The sequence below is a fragment of the Chaetura pelagica genome, unplaced genomic scaffold, assembly GCF_000747805.2.
Source record: "Chaetura pelagica isolate M959 unplaced genomic scaffold, ChaPel_1.0 scaffold192, whole genome shotgun sequence".
In the NCBI taxonomy this organism is placed as follows: domain Eukaryota; kingdom Metazoa; phylum Chordata; class Aves; order Apodiformes; family Apodidae; genus Chaetura; species Chaetura pelagica.
Window position 1 is genome coordinate 674483 of NW_009952570.1, and position 23802 is coordinate 698284.

Sequence of the window (23802 nt, forward strand, 5' to 3'; positions counted from 1 at the left end):
TCGGCAGCCTTAGCTGCTCAGCCTCTCTACCCCGCAGCTCCTGCAGAGCCCGTGGGTGGAAACCAGGTTTTTCCTCTCAGATTTGCCAGATTTGTTGGGCAGTTCCCTGGGGCCAGGGCAAAGGGCGCTGTGGGGAGCAGGTGTGGTTCGGCCACAGGGGCTGCCACCCAGGTTAAACCACAGCCTGGGCTGTCTGGAGCAAAGGCAGCTCAGCTGCCTTTTAAAAATGAGTGAGGAATTGGCCTCTTGCAGCTCTGGGTCGAGAAAGACCCCAGGCGATCTCAAAACATGAGCGGCTGAAAAGCAGGAGTCAAACACAAATCTGTGGAAGCCCCTGAGGTTTTTGTTTCTCACGTTTTGAGAAGGATATATGTGCTTTTTGCTTTTACAGAGTTTGTTATCAGTTGTGTCTTTTAGTTCCTCATGTTTTACAGAGTTTGTTATCAGTTGTGGCTTTTAGTTCCTTAAGTTCTGAGCACCACGTAAGCCGTTTCTAAGCAGCTGTAGTCAAAGAGCTATTCTGTAACAGTGACCATAGTGTCTACTCGGTGTATATTCACAAGCCAAAAAAATCCACTGCAATTATGCTCAACGTGTAAACCAGAAAGTTGGTTAACAAGAAGCTGAAAGTGAGAAGAGCATGAGTAGGAAGTAGAACCTGCTGCTGTGCGTTAACTGGCAGTGCTCACTCTTGTTGCAACATGTTTAGAAGTGGAGCAAGCTCCTTTTCTTGTGCCCAGATAACTAGGAGAAAACAAACTTGATATTAGGTGAACTAAAAATGTAGGAGCAAGACATCCCTTGGACCTCCTGTGCTCAAGGCCAGTCTAAGAAAACCTGCAGGCTATGCCCACAGTAAACTTTCCATTCTTACCACAAAAAGTACAAAATACAGAGGTGCTTAAGGAGCCTTAACCCCGTCTCTTTTTGAGAAGTCCTTGATAAAACCCTTTATAAAGTTGCCTTCAAACAGCAGCTGGGTGCACCTGCACAACAGCCTCTGCAGGACAGACCCCTGCCTCTGCCACCTGTCAGTGCCCTTGCAGCAGCGTGCCCTTCTGACAAACCAAGACTAACAGACAGAGTGGCTGTGGTCCTGTCTCCCAACCCTGGGAGGGAAGAAATAAGACCTGTTAGATCCATTGAAAAGGCAGTTTCCATTGAGTGCTGCTCACTTTGCCTGATGACAGCCCCACAGCCAGCGGCCCCTGAGAGACCCCCAGTACTTACTTCACCCATGTAGGTTCATTCCCTCATGATGAGCTCCATATCACCATAACACAGCCTAAGGTGGTACTGCTGTGTTCCTGGCCATGGTTCCTCACAGCCTGTGCTAGCATTGGTGCTCTCTGACTGGCAACAACCCCCCTCAGGGTGCAAATGGGCTGAGACATCAGCCGGTTGGGTTGGGTTGGTTTGTCAGCCAGCTTGACTCTGCATCAGCTCCTGGTATGACTGCACGACGAGCGCTGCTGGCACCAGGGACAGAGTAGGAGCCCATGGGGAAGGCTGGGAAGCTCCACAGCATGGATTTAAATCAGTTCAGCTGCCTTAAAGCTCTGTCTTGAGACATTCCTGTGGTCTGTGATCGTGTGTCAGGGCAATAACTGTCTTAGAAGGAATCAATAATTATCTTGTGCTTGCCATCAGGTGGTTTTTAGCTGAGACCTGGCTATAGGTGGACTAGAGGAAAGGTGTAACAGACTGATTCTGGTGTGTTCTGTCTGCTTCTGCCTGCTTTAGGTACTGGGCCCTAGGGAAGCAGGTTTGTGATTGCTGTTGGAAATGTTGGACTACATACGTGATAGCAGGCAGTGAAAGTTAAAAACAGGAGCCATCTCCTGTGATCAGGAAAAATTAATGCCTCAGCAGGCACAGATGCTTTTTTAAGAGGCTGCTGGGTTTTTTCTTGCTCTGCTCCAGCCTCACCTACCTAGATGCACACAGCAACATCCCCAACGCAGTGACTGTGGATGTTGGGGAAGAATCAGACCTGCATGTTTCCCAGAAACAACATTTTCTACTGTTGGATTTTAGTCTCACTTCTTTGACTTCTTTTCTCTAACATGACCATGTTAATTTTCAGGATTCCCTTGAATAGTTTTTTGTTGGTTTTTTTGTTTTGTTTTTTTTTAATGAAAAAAGATGACATTCACAAACCCCAACTAAGATCTGAAATTATTAAGGTAACTAATAAAACCTTGTTACAAATCCAGCCCATCATCACTGCCATGAGTTTTATGTAAAACAGAAATAACCATGTGTGGTCACCTACAAGCTTGTTCTCTTGCCCTGGTTTGCACATGGTCTTGACCAGCACCCGGGCTGCGTTTCTGAAACCCATGACACGGAATCATCTTTTTTTGCAGTCAAAAGAGTCTACCTGGTGGAGCTGACAGCATGGCATGGGATTAAGTGTTGATTGGAATCCATGGAGTTAATTTTTTGCATTATTCCTGCTAAATGAAGGACACTGTCACAGTGCTGGACTGTGTCCAGAGAAGAGCAAAAAAGTTGGTAAAGGGTCTAGAGAGCAAGTCATACGAGGAGCAGCTGAGGGACCTGGGGGTGTTTAGTTTGGAGAAGAGGAGGCTGAGGGGAGACCTCATTGGTCTCCACAGCTTCCTGAAAGGAGGGTGTAGTGAGGAGGTGTTGGCCTCTTCTCCTGATTGGATAATGACAGGACCAGAGGAAATGGCCTGAAGCTGCACCAGGGGAGGGTCAGACTGGAGATGAGGAAGAGTTATTTACTGGAAGAGTGGTCAGGCACTGGGACAGGCTGCCCAGGGAGGTGGTGGAGTCACCATCCCTGGAGGGATTCAAGAAACGTGTAGATCTGGCACTTCAGGACATGCCCCAGTGGCTGAGATTGTAGATTGGGTGTTTGTGCAGGGTTTTTTGGTGGTTTGTTTGTTTTGTGGTTGGACTCGGTGATCTCAGAGGTCCTTTCCAGCCATGACCGTTCTGTGATGAAACACGTATGCAAATTGGAGTGACTTTTTGTTTTCTTAATGCTCTAGCTGTTTGAAGCTGTGACACGCTGGAGTATGTTTATAGTTTTACTGTCATACATTCTACTATGATGCTTTCATCAAAGATGTTACTGTTCAATACCAGTTGTAACATGAGTTACAAGGCAGCCTCCGTGTTGGACTGTAACATACCCTGATGCAAACTCACTGCTCCATCTTAGGAGAAGAAGAAACTGCAGAAAGTCTGATGTTTCTTCCATTTTGACCCACAAAAAATCCCACTGGGATAAAACTGCATGGAGGAAGAAATATTTATGAAGTGCAGGGTCAAGTTATTCTGGCAAAAATAGTTCTGTTGTATTAACACAGGTCATGTAGGGATTGAACTGTTATGTTTTTGCAACCTTGATGACTAATTTTACTTGTGGTAGGAGTATGTTTTGAGTACTAAGGGCTAATAACTGATTTCCTACAGAAAATCCTGAAGCTTTCTAGTTATTACAGACAAGCCTTTTATGTGGGCACTTTGTGCCTGCTGATCATGTGCCTGCAACACACAGGAATGATTTGATTGCTTCTTGTCTGTTCCTGAGGGAACTGTGCCATTTTTCTAGAGAATATTTTCAACTCAGTACTCGAACATCTGTTCAGAATCCTGGTTCATATTTTTCCCCCCTCTTTACACCATGGTTTGTGAAGTCTAATGGCATTTCTTAATGGCTTTCCCTTTCATCTTCCAGCTGCAGGTGAGTTCAGTATTTCTATGGCCTGCCTCCCCACTGATGCAAAAACAGAGCTCTAAGAGCAGTGAGCATTGGGTGCAGCCCGTGGGTCCTACTCACACAGCAGCAGCCACAGCACTTGATTCCACAGGGAATGAGATAAAACCCAACATTTTAATATGTAATTTTTCCTACATAATATGAAACCATTTATTAAAAGGGAAAGGCTTTTATGTTCTGCTACATGGAAGTATACACACTGGAAGTACCTTTACTGAGTCACCTAGTAGTTTTTCTTTGTCATGGCCAAATTATTCTCATTTTAAGTTTCAACTTTCAGACCCACTACTGATGTCAGACTTCAGAGCTGCCTTTGATGTCTGGAGGAGACAATTGGTGCATAACCAGCTGTTCTCTCCCCAAAAATAACACTTCTCAGTCTCTGATTGCCAGGTCTCAAGGCTCCCACTGATCCTGCTGTGGAGCATGGCCTTACCCAGGCAGCAGCTGATTCCAGAGACCTTCTAGGCAGCCCCCCAGCTCTCCCCTCAGCCAACAGCCCTGATTAATAAACTTTGCTAATAGCTTCTCTCAGTTGTTGATTTAGAAGGAGGAATGGCTGGCAGAGCTCCACACAGCTGCCTCACAGCAACCTGCCCACAATCACCTGCTTTTCCTCCTCAGCCTTTGGATTTCCACTGTAGCAAGCTGCTGCCTCCTATAAACATGGCATCACCCACCCTGGACACACTGAGAACCAGTGCACGAGTACAGCGATGATATTTTACATCTATGACTTATTTTTAAGTGAAATGCCCTCAAGTGTACTGAAAAACACAAAGCAAGCATCAGGCCTTTCTATGGGTGCATTAGGAAAGGTGGGTGCAGCAGGTCTAGGGAGGTTCTCCTCCCCCTCTGCTCTGGTGAGACCACACCTGGAATACTGTATCCAGTTTTGGGCTCCCCAGTTCCAGAGAGACAGGGGTCTACTGGAGAGAGTCCAAAAGAGAGCTACAAGGATGATAAAGGGACTTGAACATCTCTCCTGTGAAGAAAGGCTGAGAGACCTGAGGCTGTTTAGTCTTAAGAGAAGGCTGAGATGGGATCTTAATGTCTATACATATCTGGGGGGTGGGTGTCAAGAGGAAAGGGCCAATCGCTTTTTGGTGGTGCCCAGTAATAAGACAAGGAAAAAAGGGTATAAGCTAGAACATGGGAAGTTCCACCTCAACATGAGTAGAAACCTCTTTACTGTGAGGGTGACAGAGCCCTGGGACAGGCTGCCCAGGGAGGTTGTGGAGTCTCCTTCTCTGGAGACTTTCAAAACCTGCCTGATGCATTTATCTGTGGCCTGCCTTAAGTGATCCTACTTTAGCAGGGTGGCTGGCCTAGATGATCTCTAAAGGTCCCTTCCAGTCCCTAATATTCTATGATTCTGTCATCAGTTCCTTTTAATTCACACTCCTCTCCACTGGGCACTAACAGGGCTCTTCTCCCTTTCCATGAGCCAGCAAGCTTACTGGCCTCACAGCTTGGGGAAGGTCTAGGAGCAGAAATGGTATTTATAAAGGACAGGGCAAGCATGTGTGACACCCCTTGTGGCTTAGATTTCCTGAACGAGAGGCATTATCTACATGTGTTTTATGTATAGACATAAGCACACAGAAAAGTCTGCCTCACAAACCATACATTCACTTACATACAAGTGTGTGTATTCATATAGTTTAGTAGCTAAATTATAGATACACACAATTTGTGATAATATTTCTATTAAGGAAGTGCTTGGTGGTAATGCTATTTTTACCTACCATTCTCTTTAGTCTTCTAAAAGACTAGACTCTCCATGTCCATCCACACACACATGTATAATTAGCTTCTAAACTTCAAATGCCAAGTGGGCATACAGTCTGGTCAGATTTTTTAAACATTTGATTTATAAAAATTTATACTTTGACCCTTCAGTTTTGAACTTCTTCACTGATTCTTTGCTGGCCTTGTTTACTGCTTGTGCCTGTGGAAATATGGGCAGATGAGACAAGGACAATGTTCTATGTGGTGTCTTAGGCCCAAATTCATTTGGACAGATCCCACACAAGTTTAAGACTGGACCTATATACAGATTTTCACAAGGTGAAAGCATTATGATCATCAGCACAGCACCGACTCTGGGTCAGGTTTTGGAAAGATAGGTTTTTATCCCTGGAACTCCTTTCCCTTTAAAAAAAGTTATTAGATTGCCAGTGGTTTTGACATTAATTACTTTAAAATTATGCTAAACTATTTTCCTCAAAATCTGCATGTTTAATTCATAAAGACATTTTCAAAAGAACATTTCCTTGCTTTGGAAACAGCAATGTCATTGCCAGAAGCTCTCCAGGAAGGAAATGACAGGTCATCAGTCATAAGCTTGTTGGATTTTGATGCCTCCCCTTGAAAGAAGAGGGAGACTAAGGAGAGGATTCACCTGGAGAGTGAATCTCTGTGGCAGAAGACACAGGGAAGAGACCCGCTTGAACTTACTGCTCATTTTCACTGGGACACTTGGTGTTTATAACACACACCTCTTGGAAAGGTAATGTAGTTGATTGTTATTCACTGAATCTCTGATTTTTTTCAGTTTGTCAGTTCTCCAGGCATTAGAGGATGGACTGAAGAGAGCAGATGCAGATCCTTCAGTGAAAGCTGTTATGATTTATGGCAAAAATGGGAAATTCAGTGCAGGTAAGACATTTTTCATCAAACACATCCCAAGAAAAACAGGAAACACTCTCCACCCACCATGCCTGAAAATTCTCTGCCTCATAACACTGCTGAGAACAGTCTTGATTTGGCTGGAAATGGCCACAAGACAACTGGCTTTTGCTATTCCACCAGAAACAAGCTGGCATGTTCATCCTGGAATCGGAATGGTCAGGGTTGGAAGGGACCTCTGGAGATCATCTAGTGTGTGTGTCCCTGCCAGAGCAGGGTCATCTAGAGCAGGTTGCAGAGGATGGCATCCAGGCAGATTTGGAATGAGGGACAGCTGCTCATCTCCCTGATGGTGCTTCCATCTCTGGGCCATCAACTGGACCAGTGTGGGGACCATACCTGGGGTGGGGCAGTGCTGAACAACGCATCTCCAGTTGTAGAAGCCTGGGAAGCTAGGGAATTTCTGTGGAGCTCTACACTGCTTGTTAGTGGGAACTTGCACTTAACTATTCCACACTCACCATTTCTGTAGTAAATGCATGATCATGACAATTCCCATCTATTTGTGTACTTGGCCCAACTACATTGAACTCTCTGAAGGGGCTGAAGGAGCTGGGTTCCTTGAAGGTGATCCCAAAAGGGGTCGATTCCTGTTAGCCAGTCTCCTGCTAGCAGCAGGCTGTGCAAGGACCTGATCATCTGTGAGCAGCACTGTTCAGTGGCACAGAGGGAAGGATCATTCCAGTCACTGCCTTCCCCACTGACTCCTCTTCATCTCTTTGTGCTAACCCAGGAGCTGACATCCGAGGATTTTCTTCTGTCAGGAGACGTGGTATTGGCTTGGGGCACCTTGTCTCTCTCATAGAACAGAGCAGGAAGCCTGTGGTGGCTGCCATTGAAGGTGTTGCCTTGGGAGGAGGCCTGGAGGTGGCACTTGGCTGCCACTACCGGGTGGCACATGTGAAGGTAACACGTGCTCCAAGCTAGAGAGGCTGGTGAAGGCATCACCAGACATCTACCCATGGGCATGGACAGGGTGGGATGTCCTGGAGGGCAGCAGGACAGCGTGGCTCTCCTGAGGTCCTCTGCCCAGAGGAGGGGGAATTTGTACCTACGGGACTCTTTGCCTGCAACACCACCCATGACAGGCTTTCTTAAGCCTTATTAAATAACTAATTTCAAGCCATTTATAAAATTGATTTGTAACTAGTAGAATAAGATGGCTGCACAGAGACAGCAGTAAGCAAGTGTTCATTTCATCTGGCTCTCAGCAGCCATTATCTATATTGTGAAGAAGATGACTGTGTCTTACTGGCTCTCACAGTGTGACTTTCCCTTACTTTTATTTTCCCCCTAGTCCTGTGAATTTTGCAGTTCTTTCTGGTAGTGGCCTGGTTTGAACAGGTAGTTGAAATTCAGCTGGCACAGAGTATTTATGGTTTGATTCCTCAAGAGCTCTGGGACCTCAGAGCACTCTGACCAACAGACAGCTTCAAGAGTCTTTTAAAGAGTGATCAGTCTGTTTTCTAGAATCCGCTCGTTCAAGATTCAGGAATGCTGAGCCATCTTCAGGCAGTGCCTGGTCTCCCTGTAGAATCTCTTCACTGAAGAGCCATACCCTCACTTCTGCCCTGGGAATCACTGTTTCTCCAGCACTCTGGGTTGCTGTAACAGCATAAAGAGGTGTTCTAATCACCTTTCTGCCACCTAGGGTGGATGCCATAAGTAGTGGTCTTAAATTGACTCCAAATGTCTTAAGACCTCAATGGGAAAGATGCAATGTATTTTTTTTTTAAATGAGACAAAAAAATCTAGATAGCTTTTTAAGACAGGACCTCCCTTCCTGCTGCCCCTGCCTTCTCTGCCATAACCACACTACATGTTACGTGCACCAAGAGCCATTTGAAAGAAAATCAGGGAAAAGTTCAGTCTGTGAGTGGTACCAATTTTCCTTTACTAAACTTCCAAGTATTAGAGCAAGAAGGTAGCAGTGAGGTCACAGAGTGCCCACTAGCATTTGGTAACAACTGCTTGAAGTTACACATGTCAGTCTGGGGGGTGCTGTTGGCCCTGTAGCTCTCCTGTGCTGTGCTAGCACCCCTCTCCTCACAGAAAGGTGATGTTTTCCCTCTGCATTTGTCCACAAGCCCCCAGAATGGTCGAGTAAGCTTTTGTGTCAATGTCTTACATGGCAAAAAGCAAGGATGGAGTTTCTATGTAGAAGTTCTGAGGCTTCCTAAGGAGCAGTGTGTGAATCAGGTCTGCTTGACTTTCCTCTGTTCTGCTCAGTTTGTTATTATCACTCTAATTAGATTTGTTGTTGAATTTGACTTCATTTTAGGCCCGGCTGGGTTTACCAGAGGTCACCATTGGGTTACTTCCAGGTGGTGAAGGCACTCAGAGACTGCCCAGACTGATTGGGGTACCAGCTGCTCTGGATCTAATCACTACAGGTAAAGTACTGGGCCTTGGCCTTGCTCTGTCTAAGAGGATGGCACTGGGTCACACCACCAGCTTCCTCCAAGATAACATGAATTTATTTTACCTATGGCCTGGAGGGCTGGGCAGAGAAGAACCTCATGAGGTTCAGTAGGAGCAAGTGCAGGGTCCTGCACCTGGGAAGGAAGAACCCCAAGCACCAGTACAGGTTAGGGCAGGACCTGCTGGAAGGCAGTTCAGAGGAGAAGGATTTGGGAGTCCTGGTAAGACAGTAAATGGTCCATGAACCAGCAGTGTGTCCTTGTGGCCAAGAAGGCCAATGGAATCCTGGGGTGCATGAGGAAGAGTGTGGCCAGTAGGTTGAGAGAGGTCACTCTACCCCTCTGCTCTGCCCTGGTGAGGCCACATCTGGAGAACTGGGACCAGTTCTGGGCTCCCCAGTTCAAGAGAGACAGGGAACTGCTGGAGAGAGTCCAGGGGTGGGTGATGAAGATGACAGGGGGATTGGAGCATCTCCCTGATGAGGAAAGGCTGGGAGAGCTGGGGCTGTTCAGCCTGGAGAGGAGGAGGCTGAGGGGAGACCTTGTTCATGCCTGTAGGTATCTCAGGGTGGGTGCAGGAGGATGGAGCCAGACTCTGCTCAGCAGTGCCCAGGGACAGGACGAGGGGCAATGGGCACAGGCTGGAATGTGGGAAGTGCCAGTGAAATATGAGGAGAAACTTCTTTATGGTGAGGGTGGCAGAGCCCTGGGACAGGCTGCCCAGGGAGGGTGTGGAGTCTCCATCTCTGGAGATACTCAAGAGCCCCCTGGGTGCAATCCTGTGGGATGTGCCCTGGGCAATCCTGCTTTAGTGGGTGGGTCGGACTGGATGATCTCTAGAGGTTCCTTCCAACCCTGACAGTTCTGTGACTCTGTAGCTTGAGTTGAAATTCAGCTGGCTTCCACTCATGAAAGGGGCTCAGAAAGGGGCATTCGTGCTTCTGAGGCACGTAGTTAGTGAATGCATTTTGTGTACCTGAGGATGAGCATGTCTCATATTTGAAGCCAGCTACACAGAAGTCATTTTATCGGGTGGAAAAGAAAGAAATTGCCCATTATGTTCCATTGTAGTCATCTTATTTATCTGTTTATCACAGGAAGACACATTTCAGCAACTGAAGCACTGAAGCTTGGTCTGGTTGATGAAGTTGTGGAAGAAAACACAGTTGAGGCAGCAATTTGCTTGGCAAACAGAGTGATTGGTAAGGAAAGAACTGTAGCAATGCCAAGAAATTGGTGATGTTTTGGGGCTGGAGAGGGTCAGAACAAAGCCAATAGTTTGTTCCAATTTCTATGCTCCATTCACTGGGTTTTGGCAGCCATGAAAGACAGATGTAAATGCAGAATTTGTTTTCTGTTGTCTGAAACGAAGAGTTCAGATGATGCAGAGCAGCAGAAATTCAAAGTAGGGATTCAGAGAATAGATACATATCAAATCCACCTGCTTCTGAATTATATATCCAAACTCCCAGGCTCCTCTGGGCTGCTGCAGTCCACTGATTTTGGGGAGCATGCTCTCTTTCCATATATAGCTTCGGATCACAGCTGGAATTGCATGTATTCTGCCTGCACCATCAATAATGGCTGAACAGAAATAACTTTCTAGTGGGGCTGGCACATCCTCAGCCCAACTTAATGACCCATAAGCCCAGAAGCAACTGTCGTTGGACTTTAGCTGCTATGTGAAAAAATGGCCTGTGGACATGGGAGTGATGTGGAGAAAATTTTTTCCCCATCTTAGAAACAGCAAAATCCAATTCACTGGGGTGAGGAACAGGAACATTCCTTGTGAAGCACAAGGAGCATCACCTTGAGAGAAAACAGGGTATTTTCCCAGTACTAACTTCCATGCACCTTTGGAAACAATGATTTCATCTGGAACTGTCACAATGAGATGCATGCAAGGAAGCAAGAAGCCCTTTCTGCTTAGACCCTGTGGCCTCTATAGGCAATGCTTTCCCAGGCTGAGGTGCTGGTTTTGCTCCTGTAGTTCCCTTCACTGCAAACAGGGCCCTTTCTTCTTTGTAGCAGCACTTCCCCTGGGCTAGAAACTGAAGCAGCCTGAGCTTTGTTCCAGATGAGTGCACCATATCTTTCAGGTAGTTCAATGAATGGGCTATTCTTAACGATCAGTGTCTTGTATACTTCCCTACAGCTAGAGATTGACCAGATAGGAGCAAAAAAGTATTCTTTGGCTAGGCTTTCTGCAGGAGATCCCCTTCCTTCCCCCTGTATTCATCCAGCAGTGTTTTTTGGGCTTCATTTTTAGTGCAGGATGGTTGACAGAGGCAGTCCTTGTTTCTCCTTCCCTCCATGTAATCAGATTATATATAATTCTTTAGCAAGAGATGGGTGCTGTAAGACACTTTGGTTCTTTGATTTTGTCCTTTTTGAATGAGAACTCTGTTTATCTGTTGGGAGGGCAATTAAATAATATTGCTCATCTAGGCAAATTAACCCAACAGTGTTCTCTTTGATGTACCTCTGGGCTTCTGAGTGATCCCCTGCATAAAAGTCTATACCAGTATTGATGGCAGCAGCAGAGCAATAGATATGTTGCTAGAACTGACAAACCAATAAGCATTCTGGATTTCAATAAATGCTGTCTGAAATTAAGTGAAATTTAGCTATTTCTATGCTTATTTTTTCTGTGACAGATATTGTGCACTGGCTGACAGTTGTGAAAGTCAGCTTGACCTTAGAGAACCTCAGGAATTAATCAGAGAACACTGTTCCTCGTTGTAACATGTTTCCTGTAATTATGTCCACTACCACTACTGGCAAATTCATCTTCTGTGGCTTCATCTTCATTGGAAATTGTCACTACAAAGAAATTACTTTTTAAATTGTATAATTAGCAACCTGATCTGGTGGGAGGTGTCCCTGCCCATGCAGGGGGGTTAGAACTAGATAATCTTCAAGTTTCCAACCCAAACTGTTCCATGATTCTATGATAAGCATTCAAGGATCCTGGCTGGATGTTGAGCAGGTGGCCTGTCCCAGTCTTACTCATTAGTAGTGGTAAATTTTCTGTTTATTGCTGGTTCCAGTTACCCCAATAAAAATTAGTAATGTCATGGAAGGTCCTTCACTTCACACGCTGTACCAACTCCAACAAGGACTTAAAAAATGCTTTCAAGACTCTTTCCAACAGCTCTACTGGCATTTACAGAATGTGCTTTAACAGTGGAAGTACTGGCAAGTCAGCTAATCTTTGTTTTTTTCCTGCTTGGAAAACATCTCATTAGAGTTTGCAGAAGGCCATTTTTTATAAGGAATGGCCAGGAGCTAAAACCGTGGAGACAGGAGAATGTCCTGGTCACTAAAGGTGCTAGACAACCGCTGCATTACAGAATTTGTCCACCTGATGGCATCAGAAAATAGGAAAATTGCTGACGCTTCCTGTGCAGCTCACGCTGCCCACCTCCTGCTGGCCTGCTGCATGAAGTCCTCAGCTGGAGGAGAAAATGGCTGCTGAGCCTCTGCACAGCAGGGTGCTTGGATCTCCCTCCATAGATCATCGTCCCTTGCTTTCTGACCACACCTGCTGGCTCTCCTGTATCATCTCCTCAGAGCACAGAAGTGCCAGGGGTTTGTCCCAAAGAGCCACGCAAGATCAATTCAGTTGAGCCCAGCTCAGGCCCCACAGGTGTTACACTCTGCCTGGAAAGATGATTAGGATTTTCTCACTGTAAGCTGCTACAAATACTGTGGAGGAAGCATGAGGTTCTTCTGGGGCACATAAAGCCCAAAGGAGGAACTGGTAATTGCATGCTCTAAATGGAGCCTTCTGGAGAAAGGCTTTCTGACAGCTGCAAGGGCTTTCAGCACATCATCATCTCTGGGGTGATAGACAACACAAAGGCAATTTAATCTCTGCAGGGCTCATGATTCTGGCTGCAACCTTCAGGCAGAAGGTCCAGCAAAGTGCTTCTCTGACAGAACCAGTCTGTGAAAGGCAGCCCTGAGGAGCAGGGGTCCACTGTCAGCTTTGTGTCTCAAACCCACCAGCAGTTCAGTGCACCAGGAAGGCTGGGCTAGCTCTGCCTCTTGCATGCAGACTCCTATAGTATCCCCAGGGTTTACAACTCTGGGATCATTTGGGTTTTGTTGTTGCTTTAAATAGCACCATTTTTGACATTGCATGCTTACGTGCTGCTTTTGCTGGTAGGAATTTTAGACTTGGTCTGTCCTTTGTGCCACCTGGACCACAAACCCTAGTAAAACAAAGCAGGTATCTGTGCCTGAGCAGGGGTGATGCTTTCCCCTGCACTACCAATGTCTGTTCATCTTGTTCCTGCTGCTTTGATTTCAGAAATCAAGCCACAAGTGTCCCATGCTGATTTCTTCTTCCCAGGTTTGGATTCAGATCCTTTTTTCCTGTTCATAATTATGCCTCTGATTATTATTAGCATCCCAGAAGCAAAGGCACTGCAATGAGATGCTGAAGAAATACTTCACATGATCTATTTAGCTTACAGCTAAATAAAAGTTCTGTTACATGACCCTGAGAACTACTTTTCTTTTTCACTCTGAGGAACTAACTCATGTCCCCCCCATCAGTGTTTGTGCTTACAAGTACTATTTACTATCTGAAGACCATGCTTAATGGTTCCCAGTAGTATTCATTTTTTACCAGTCCTTTCCACATCAGAGATGTCATATGAAGTCCTTTGATTTGTTGGTCTAAGTGACCTTTCGGCCATCAGATCTGCTTCCTGGGACAGACCTGAGGTTTCCTCTAGTGGAACCCACTATTTAAATTCTAAATAAAGGACCATGCATAAAGAACATTTCTGGGTTAAAAACACATATTTAGGGGAGAAACAAAGGTTTCCAAAACAAAGGAGCATTATCCTGACTAAATCCTGCAATGCTGGCAGATACCAGCTACATTCACTGTTAATGGGAAAACATTATTTTTATGAACCCTGATTGCAAGGGAAGCTACTTGCCCAGCAAGTGTTCATTGCCATGTTTTCTAAAAGGCTAGTCTAAAAAGCCTGATCTCTGAAGACCTTTATGTCAGGAAATCAGTGTCTTAACTCATCCTGGAAACTCATGTTTCTGTTCCTTGGAGCTGGAGTCAGGACATGTTCCTTGGGCAGCTGTGACTGCAGTGCTGCCATTACTGCTGCTCTGCATCCTATGTGTGATTCCTGCTCCTGAGGCTTCTGCTGGTGCACCAGCACTTCCCTAGCTCAGCATGAAGAAAAAGGGGATGCAATATGCCACCTTCCATGGAAGCATGCTCCCATGGCAGAGCTTATCACAGAAGCTAGGGCAATGAGACTGTATACCAGAAAGCTTCTCAGCAGAAGGTTCCCATGAGAGGGGTCCACCCACCATCCTGCTTTGGTGGCCATCCTAGGTGCTTCTGGGAACAGCACTGCAGCAGCCAGTGCAGTAACATGGCTGCACAGTCAGTCAATGATGTGGGTGTGGCTGTGATGACAAGAGTTTGTGAAAATGTTGGAATATTGAGGGAATGCATCCTGAATTTCTCTGATCTTGTTCCTCCATGATCTTTATGGAGAAAAGCTGCCTTTGAGAGCATAGGAAGAACCTGAGTATGGACAGATCAGAGGTCTCACAGCAGGCACCAAGGTTTGTACTTCTGAAGAGGTTGGAGAGGATTTTGGCATCTGAAGTGTAACTAACTTCTCTCAATTAAAATCCTGTCTAGGTATCACCATAGCAACCTCTGTCTGTAATGAGCCTCAGGTATTTGTGTGGCTGCTTGATTCACCCCTTGCTGACACAGAAGCATGAGCTCTCCCTTGTTACTCATTTGCTCCCCAACTCATGCTGTGTTAGCTGTCCTCTTGGCTTGTCTCAAAGTAAACAAAGGAGCTCCTGCTGTCAAGGAAGAATTGAAGTCAGGGTGTATTTCTCAGTCTGTCTTCTAAATGCCTGGGTCAGGACCCTGGCTGGAATGCACCTGGCCAGCAAAGTCAGTTGGGCATCAGGTACTAAATGATACTGCAGGAAAGCTTTAGTCCTGCAGCTTATAGAAACAGCCTTATAGGTGTGGCAGCTGGGACTGAGCAATGTAAGAGAACTGGAGTAGTCAGAGCACACTGTGCAGCTGAGAAAAAGAAGGAAAGAATTACTGCTTTGAAATTGAAATCTTGCTTTTTTGAAATCTGAAGGGACTTGAAAAATTGTAATTGCCACAGCAAGCAGAAAGCTGAAGAGAAATGTCAGTTCAGTTCTAGACCCTGATGTGCCACACAAGCCCTAATGCAGCAAGCTGAGGAGGAAAGAGACTACATTCCGAGTCTGTAGAAAGGGGTGAAGGTCTGTAGTCTTCTACATACATTCACAGACTGATTTGGGATGGAATGGACCCTAAAGATCATCCAGATCACCCCCCTGCATGGGCAGGGACACCTCCCACCAGCCCAGGTTGCTCCAAGCCCCATCCAACCTGCCCTTCAACACTGCCAGGGATGGGGCAGCCACAGCTTCCCTGGGCAACCTGGGCCAGGCTCTCACCACCCTCACACTCCACAATTCCCTCCTCATGTCTCACCTCAATCTCCCTCTGCCAGTTTTCATCCCTTCCCCCTTGTCCTCTCCCTCCCTGCCCTTGTCCCAAGTCCCTCCCCAGCTTTCCTGGAGCCCCTTCTGCTTTGTTCAGTGCCTCTATTTTTCTACCCCCAGACCAGCCAGTGGGACCTCGCAGGCTCAGCCTGAAGCCGGTTCCAAAACTGCCCGACATGGAAGCGTTTCTCAACGAGGCTTTTGTGAAGCTGAAGAAACAGGCCCGTGGTTTCCTGGCTCCGGAGCTGTGCTTCCAGGCGGTGAGAGCAGCCACCAGGCTGCCCTTTGCCGAGGGCGTGCGCAGGGAGCGGGAGCTGTTCGAGGTGCTCCTGAGCTCCGGGCAGGCCCAGGCCCTGCAGTACGTGTTCTTTGCAGAGAGAGCCGTGCAGAAGTGGACAACACCCCGTGGAGCGTCCTGGAGAAGTGCCTCCCCTCGGCCCATCCGCAAGGCAGCCGTGATAGGTAAGGGTTGGAGCTGCGGTGCTTGCTGACTGTGCAGCCAACAGCAGAGCTGGGGGGTGTGACGTGGCTTTACTCCCAGCAGAAGTGGGATTCCCTGGCACTCACTGCTGCCCAGGCTAAGATACACCACACCCATAGGTGGCATCCAAGGAGGAAAGTTGTTGCTGCATTATTAAGCTCAAAAAAAGTCACACCACACTAGATTCTCACTTGATGCCACCTCTTTCTTGAAAAGAGTAACTTCCCCTCACTTCAGAGGCAGCTTCACCTATAGATCATGAGCAGTCAGCTCATTTTAAATCCTGTTGAGTCCTGGCTTTGTTTCATGTTACAAGCAAGTCTGCCTGAAATTCTCCTTCTCCTGGTCTAGTTCTGTACTGCAAGTGCATGTGCAGAGTCACTCAGGGATATATTAATATAAAAATGTTTTGACAGTTGTATTTTAAGAATATTTCATCTCACTGGGATCCACTCCTGCCATTTTGTAGCCCAGCAAGATAATGCCTTCATTAATTTTTTATGAGAGCAATTTAAATAAAACCTTTGATGCACTGCTGAGATGTAAAAAAAAAATATATATCTTTCAGCTCTGCCTGTTGATAGTAGCACTCAAATACAGTTAGACAGGTAATGGAGCACTTGGAAAACATCCATTCTGTTTCAGAGAAAGCTCACCACAACACTACCCTTCCCTGGGTACTTCTCAGGCCTCTTGCACTCTGCACAATAATCATAGACTGGTTTGAGTTGGAAGGGACCTGAAAGATCATCCAGATCCAACCCCCCTGCATGGGCAGGGACACCTCCCACCAGCCCAGGTTGCTCCAAGCCCCATCCAACCTGCCCTTCAACACTGCCAGGGATGGGGCAGCCACAGCTTCCCTGGGCAACCTGGGCCAGGCTCTCACCACCCTCACACTCCACAATTCCCTCCTCATGTCTCACCTCAACCTCCCCTCTTCCAGTTTTCATCCATTTCCCCTTGTCCTCTCACTCACAAGCCCTTGTAAGCTCCGTGAAAGCTCATTTCAGGCCATAGAAACACTTTTTTTGGCAGTTCCCTTCTCCTCATTAGCAGCCATGCTGTACTCCTCACTAAAGTGGTTTTTAAACATTGGCCTAACAACCCTTGTGAGGAGGATCCGTGGCTGTTGCAAGGTTCAGGTGAAGAGGCATGAATTATTGCCAAGTTTACCAGGTGATTTGAAGAGTACAGTGCTTTGGACACATGTAGGGCTGACCTGTCAGGAGTTGCAGTGTGTGCTTTGGCAGGAAGGATCTGTGCAGAAGCCTGGCAGGAATGACCAGGTGGCTAGAATGGGCATTCTTTGCTACATTCTGATAAATCATGCCAACGTAAATAATCCATTTGCAAAGTCCCAGTCACAATGACAGTTTAGCCAGAAGGGCTGTTTAGATCTGATCTGCTTATTTTGGTGCTGAAACTGAGCTAGAGGGCATTCTAAGGACAGATGCCATCTCTAGTTGAAAGTTTCTAGTAGAAACATTATCTGTATCTTATTTCCAAACTGAACTGGCCAGACTACATCTCTCATCCATTGGATTAAATACTTGCACCTCATCTCCAGACAAGTTTTTGAATTCTGTTCTGGAACTTCCTCAGCCTCACCTTTCTGTGATTTTGTAGCTGGTTACAGACTCTGCTGAAGTTAACTCATACGTTTTGCAGAATAAATCACAGAATATCAAGGGTTGGGAGGGACCTCTGAAGATCATCAAGTCCAACCCCCCTGCCAGAGCAGTACCCAAACCAGGGCAGGTCACTCAGAAAGGCATCCAGACAGGGCTGGAAAGGCTCCAGAGAAGGAGACTCCACAGCCTCTCTGGGCAGCCTGTCCCAGGGCTCTGTCACCCTCACAGCAAAGAAGTTCTTCCTCATGTTGAGGTGGAACTTCCTGGGCTCCAGTTTGAATCCATTCCCCTTGTCCTATCTCAGGGCACAAGTGACAAGAGCTTGTCCCTGCCTTCTTGATGCCCTCATGTATTGATAGACATTAATTAGATGCCTCCATCAGTCTTCTCCTCTCTAGACTGAACAGCCCCAGGTCTCTCAGCCTTTCCTCATCAGGCAGGTGTTCCAGTCCCTTCATCATCCTTGTAGCCTCCCTTGGACTCTCCCCAGTAGATCCCTGTCCCTCTGGAACTGGGGAGCCCAGAACTGGACACAATACTCCAAGTGAGGTCTCACCAGGGCCGAGTAGAGGGGGAGAAGAACCTCCCTTCATCTGCTGGACACACTCCTCTTACTGCACCCCAGGATACCAAGTGTTTTGACATTTTTACTGCAGAACACAATCTGTCACACTCTGGTCATTTCCACAACTCTGGACTTACCCCAATTTGTAATGGGTGCACAGCCAGAGGGGGAACAGTGTTCTAGGAGTAATTAGACTCAGACCAGGTACTGAGATGTTTCTTCCTTGCACCTACTTGGTATGCTCAAGGTGACAGCCCTGTTCAACACATCCTGTTCATTATCTACTGGCAGGAAGCAGCTGGGTCCCAGGGATGGGGAGCCAAAGCAGTAACACCTCCCAGGGGGACAGAATCATGGAATCACAGAATCATTGAGGCTGGAAGGGACCTCTGAAGGTGATCTTACCCAACCCCTCTGTTCACACAGGGCCACCTAGAGCCAGGTCTCCAGAATCACATCCTGGGGAGAGCTTTTAAATATCTCCAAGGATGAAAACTCAACAACCTCTTTAGACAGCCTGTGTCAGTGCTCAGTCACCCTTATATTGAAGAGATGGAACCTTCTGGATTTCAGTTTGTGCCCATTGTCTCTGGTCCTGTCCCCAGGGGCCACCTAAAGGAGTCTGGTTCCATCTTCTTTACACCTGCCCCTTGGGTATTTAGGTACATTGATAAGAGTCCCCCCAAGCCTTCTCTGGGCTGGAGTCACAGCTCTCTCAGCTTCTCCTGATATAACACTCCAGTCCCTTAATCATCTGCACAGCCCTTCACGGAACCCACTCCAGTAGCTCCATCTTACTCTTCTACTGGGGAGTCCAGAACCAGACACAGTACTCCAGGCATGGTCTCACCAGTGGTAAGTAGAGAGGAAAGATCACCTCCCTCACCCTGTCAGTGAGACTCCTAACACAGCCCCAGATACCATTAGCCTTTTTTGTCACAAGGTCATATTGCTGCTCACAGACAATTTGGTGTCCACCAGGACCCCCAGGTCCTTTTCTGCAGAGCTGCTTTCCAGTCAGCCAGCCCCCAGCATAGCCTGGTGCAGAGGACCATTCCTCCCTAGGTGCAGGACTTTGCACTTCCCCTTCCTCAACTTCCTGAAGTACCTATCAACCCCTTCTCCCTCTGGATGGCAGCACAACCCACTGCTGTAGCAATCAATTATTTACAGTACCTGAATAAGGCAGGCAGAGCAGACCCAGAGATTGTGGCCAGGATCTCCTAGAAGCAGAGATGGTCATGCAAATTTCATATGATGATGCTGGTCCAAGGTAAAGTTGGGAAGCCAGGCTGAGGTCTGGACCAGCAGTGTCCACAGTGAAACACCAGAACACTCCAATACAGCTTAGGAAAGGAAGAGAAGCCCAGGTCTGAGCTTAAATGGGGCTGGGAGGCCAATGGGCAGTGGATGTGGGTGGAGGCTCCAGCTGCAGCTGGTCAGGGTCACTAAAGCTGATCAGTGCCCTCAGCGCCTCCCCCCTTACCCAGGCTTTGATGCCTTCTCTGAGTCACTGCTTCAACCCCCCTCCACTACCCCCTCCCCACAGTTGAACCCTCCTTGTTTATGCTGCTTGTTCCCATGATGCTTCATTTGATAAGTGACATCACCTACTTAGGAAGTTATTGATCACCTCCTTTTCACTCTGAATCACACACCACATCTTCATATCACTGCTTTGCATCACTTCTTGCTGCCACTGTATGGTGCTTTTTCTCCTTCCTCTGGAAGGTTTTTCTCCTATTTTGGCTTTTGATGTCAGTGAAATTGCAAGTTTGTCAGAGACAGGCATAGAGCACACCAATACAACTGTATTTTTCCTTTCAGGCTACTCTAACAAAAAGTCATTCTCCAGCCACTACCACCCTGTACACCCTCTTAATTTCACATTCTTGGTCTTAAGTACCTTCTTGCAGCACCAGAAATCCAAATTTTAGGGATGATTTTTGAAGGACTGGCACCTTTTAAAATAGTGCTGCTCATTCATGTAATTACTGAGTCTACGAAGGTGATCCTCTGTTGTCACTGCAGAGAGGATGGGAGGCAGAGCAAGATGTTGTATCCCTTTGGGATGGCCAGAAATCACATACACCCCCTTTTCCAGCAGACAGTGTTGTGCTGTGTCACACACTAAGTGAAAGTTTCACACACAGAGGGTGCTGCTGCTTCCCTCTTTCGTTGCTGCACAATGAGAAGCAACTGAGATCACATTGACTTCCTCCTCCTTCAGCACCTTTTCCTTAGGCACAGAGGACCTTTAGGGTATGGCAGCAGTGCCACTTGCTTTGTGGCTCCCCTGCCTGTCCAGGAACTTGGAGGGAGCTCCCTGCTTGTCTGGAGTGTCACATTCTTTCTGCTTGCAATTAATACCCTGAAATAGTGAGATGGAGAAGCAACTCCAGCCTGCAGCAATCTACCACTGCCAAGTGCTCATTGTTGGTTTCAACAGGAAAACTGGAACAGCCTTTGCATATTTTTAGCAAAGTATTGTTTCCATTGCCCAGCATTTTAAAGTCCAAATATTCATTATAATTCAGAATATTTTCCACTGATCTGTATTTCTCCAGTGTGTGTGACTGTGCATGGGTTGCTTTGTACAGATTTTGAGTTATTTTGTTTTGAACTCTGTTTTTAAAGTCCTTCAATTAGTTTTGCATGATATTTCTTATTCTAAGTATTTCATGTGACTGATCAATAATTAACAGTCATTATTCACTCAGCTTGCCCAGCAAATGGATTTGTCATCTCCATGTTTGGCCTGAAATTACATGGGCTCAAGGGTGGGCTTATTTATATGTCAAAGCTACAGTTCACCTCAAAAGACCAGAAGCAAGATGTGCTTTTTCTTGAAGAGGATCTCAGTCTTCTTTTGAAAGTCCTGGGCATGAAAGATGGTAACACAGCTCTGAGAACTATCCCCTACATGGAATATAAGAATAGAAAGTTTTTTTCATGATCGGGGGGAAATGAGAGCACTATTGAGGAAGAAAAGAGTAGAAATTTCCAGTAGAAATTCTGGAGTAGTTCCTGGCCATGTTTTGGTCTGTGATCTGGCTGAGCATGTGACATTTCCCTTTCTCTTTCTTCTACAGCCTTCCACACAGAAAAGGCCCTACCTTTTTTTTTTTATCTCTAATGTATTCTTCCCCAAGATCACTAGGCTTTACAGATTGAAAAAAGGAGTCCTCAGAAGTGCTTCTTTCCCTGCTAGATTGCCAGATCTCTCCTTGGGTTTATAGCCCAGCATTAGAAAATAATTCCAGGGGAGTCATGCTGTGCAAGCTCGAATGTAACAAAACCCTTGGGGCTTTCATTACTCTCTCTGCCAGCTTCATTAAACATCATTTCGTACAGGCCACTGAAGAGTTATGTAGTGAGTTGAGAGACAGCTTTTCTAGGTCAGAAACAAGCTTGGCAAACTCATATCTTATCCATAAGCCTATTCCCATGGCCTAGAAAGTGGAGTACTACAAGTATGTATGCTTGTCTGTCATGGGCTGGCTAAAACCTGGGTGGGACAACTCACACTACGTGTGGATGAAAACAAACAGGGAGATCAGCTAATGCCTCTGCAGAACTTGCCTTGAAAAGGAGGCTGGAGATGTTCTGCTCATGGAAGAGGTTTTGGTTTAGGAAAAAGCAGCATGTTCACATCGTGAGAGGTCTGCTAAGATTTTAGTCATGAGTCTGAAGCTGAGAGGGACAGGAGTTAATAAGGCCCAGGATGTGAATGTTACTTCTTTACTAGAGCTTGGAAATTCTAGGGAGAAATCCCAGGTCTCCAGTCTGGAAAGGAAGAAGAGACTTCAAGAAAGAGTCATTAAGAAACCAGATTTGGAACTGCAGAACCTTGATGTCTACAAAAGGCCTTAAAGATGGGGCTTGGTGGATATGCAGGAGGTGGTGAGTTGCCTCCCATGCTGTCTCAGAAGAAAGCAGCCTGTGCAGCTCACCAAAGACAGGCTAAGAACTTTCTCCACCTGACCCTGCCACCACATCTGAGGCTCTGAGTATGGGGCACAGTGGAAGGAGCTATTTCTGTTTGGGGTTTTTCAGTCCCCAAACCACGGACACTGAAATACTGGAACTGATTCGTGTTATTCTAGTTTTACTTTCAAATCAGGTTTTCCCAGTACTTGATTATGAAGCAGTAAATCTAATTTCCTAGAAAGGAGCTTCAGCATGAGCTCGGGAGTGTCATGGTTTATAAGGAGGCTGCCAGATAGTGATGTCTGTAAAAAACTCTCTTCTTGTGGCTAAGCAGGGGATGGTTTCAATGTCTTGTGTAGACAGAACTAACCCATGGTGTGTAGCTTGGAGGGAAAACATACCACCTTGTTTGACCTTGTTTGCTGGCACTTGTTTAAATGATGACATTATTTCAGCTCCTCTTTACAAAGCTGCTTTAGACAAATTTTTTAATCCCCTTGTTTCTGTTTATTTGTTTAGCTGACTTTAATTTGTAAATCTGGATTAAAAAAATCATTTCTACAGAATTATAACAAGCCTGTACTTTGTCTAGTTGTTGCTTTATTTAGGATATTAGTAATCCTCCCATTCAGATGCTTTGCACTTTTAAAGCTGCTTAAAATGTGCTGGTCTTCTCTTACTAGTTTGTATTAATTTAGTCTTAAAAGCCTCCCTGATGGGTGAGCAAGATAAATTGTGTGGATTGTATCACAGGGAAGTGTAAGTGTGCAGCTTCATTTTATGCTAGAAGGCAGAGCTGGTGGAAGGGCTCAGAAGGAAGGAAGGGATCAAGCCAACAGTCTCTACACTGTTATTGCTGGGGGTAGGAGCTGGTAGTAGCACATTTAGAGATGTTAGAGGAAAAAAAACCAAACATCTTGAATGGATGCTCAGTTAGGAGAATTCTGGGCAAGAACTTTAACTGTCTGGTTGCACATGGAAGACTGTGTCTTTGAGACTCTTCAGAAGTTAGGAATGGCCTGTGTTGGAGGACTTGAAGAGTTCTCAGTGGGCAGAGATGCCTGATATAAAGTGCAAACAGCAAACAAAAGGCTGCTGACATTCCAGAGTGATTAAAAAGGAGACAGAAGATGTTGAAATCTGGATTAAGAAGAGTGTGTTTAGTTCCATCCTCTTGATCTGGTGACAAGACACATAGAAGACACTAGAGACAAAATTTAGAGATCAGTGTCCAAAATCAGCTGAATTCTGTTTGCTTCAGGGATTATACCAGTGCCAAGGGAGAAGAGGAAGGGGACAAAGAGGAAGCTTGGAAAGAGGGACAATCCAATAGTCTGAGCTTTGTGTCCAGGTGCAGTTGTTTGCTTGCACTGATATTCCTCTGTGAGCGCCCGTAAAGGACCATCTCAGCAGAACAGAGAGGCACTGATATCCCCAGCCTGGAGCTTGCTCATGAAACTACCTGCTGGAAGTTGTTAACAGGGCTGAAGCTGAAACTCAGCTCTCCTGTCTTTGATCCCCAGGTTCCAACTCTTAAGTGATGCTGGTTTCCACAGGTATAAAACGTTGCAGGCAGAAGACATGAATCACACGGTCTGCACACACTGGAGTGAGTCCCACTGGTATCTTGGAAGCTTGAGAGGACATTAACTTGCCATTATGCTTCTGCTTTTCAGACATTTAGACTCACTGAACAGGAGAATTCACCTTCCTTTTCCTCAGTCCTCAGTTCTTTTTGTCTCCCTGTGCACTGCTCATTTTGCACATGCTTCCACTCTTTC

General features: G+C 46.3%; 1 protein-coding gene across 1 annotated transcript in view; it reads left to right on the forward strand.

Moving 5' to 3' along the window:
* EHHADH (enoyl-CoA, hydratase/3-hydroxyacyl CoA dehydrogenase) overlaps positions 1–23802 on the forward strand; it is a 30835-nt gene that overhangs the window by 5364 nt on the left and 1669 nt on the right. The window contains 6 exon segments of the mRNA XM_009993532.1: positions 200–255; positions 6308–6415; positions 7179–7351; positions 8727–8838; positions 9963–10067; positions 15532–15873. Coding sequence (XP_009991834.1) covers positions 200–255; positions 6308–6415; positions 7179–7351; positions 8727–8838; positions 9963–10067; positions 15532–15873 — 896 coding nt within the window.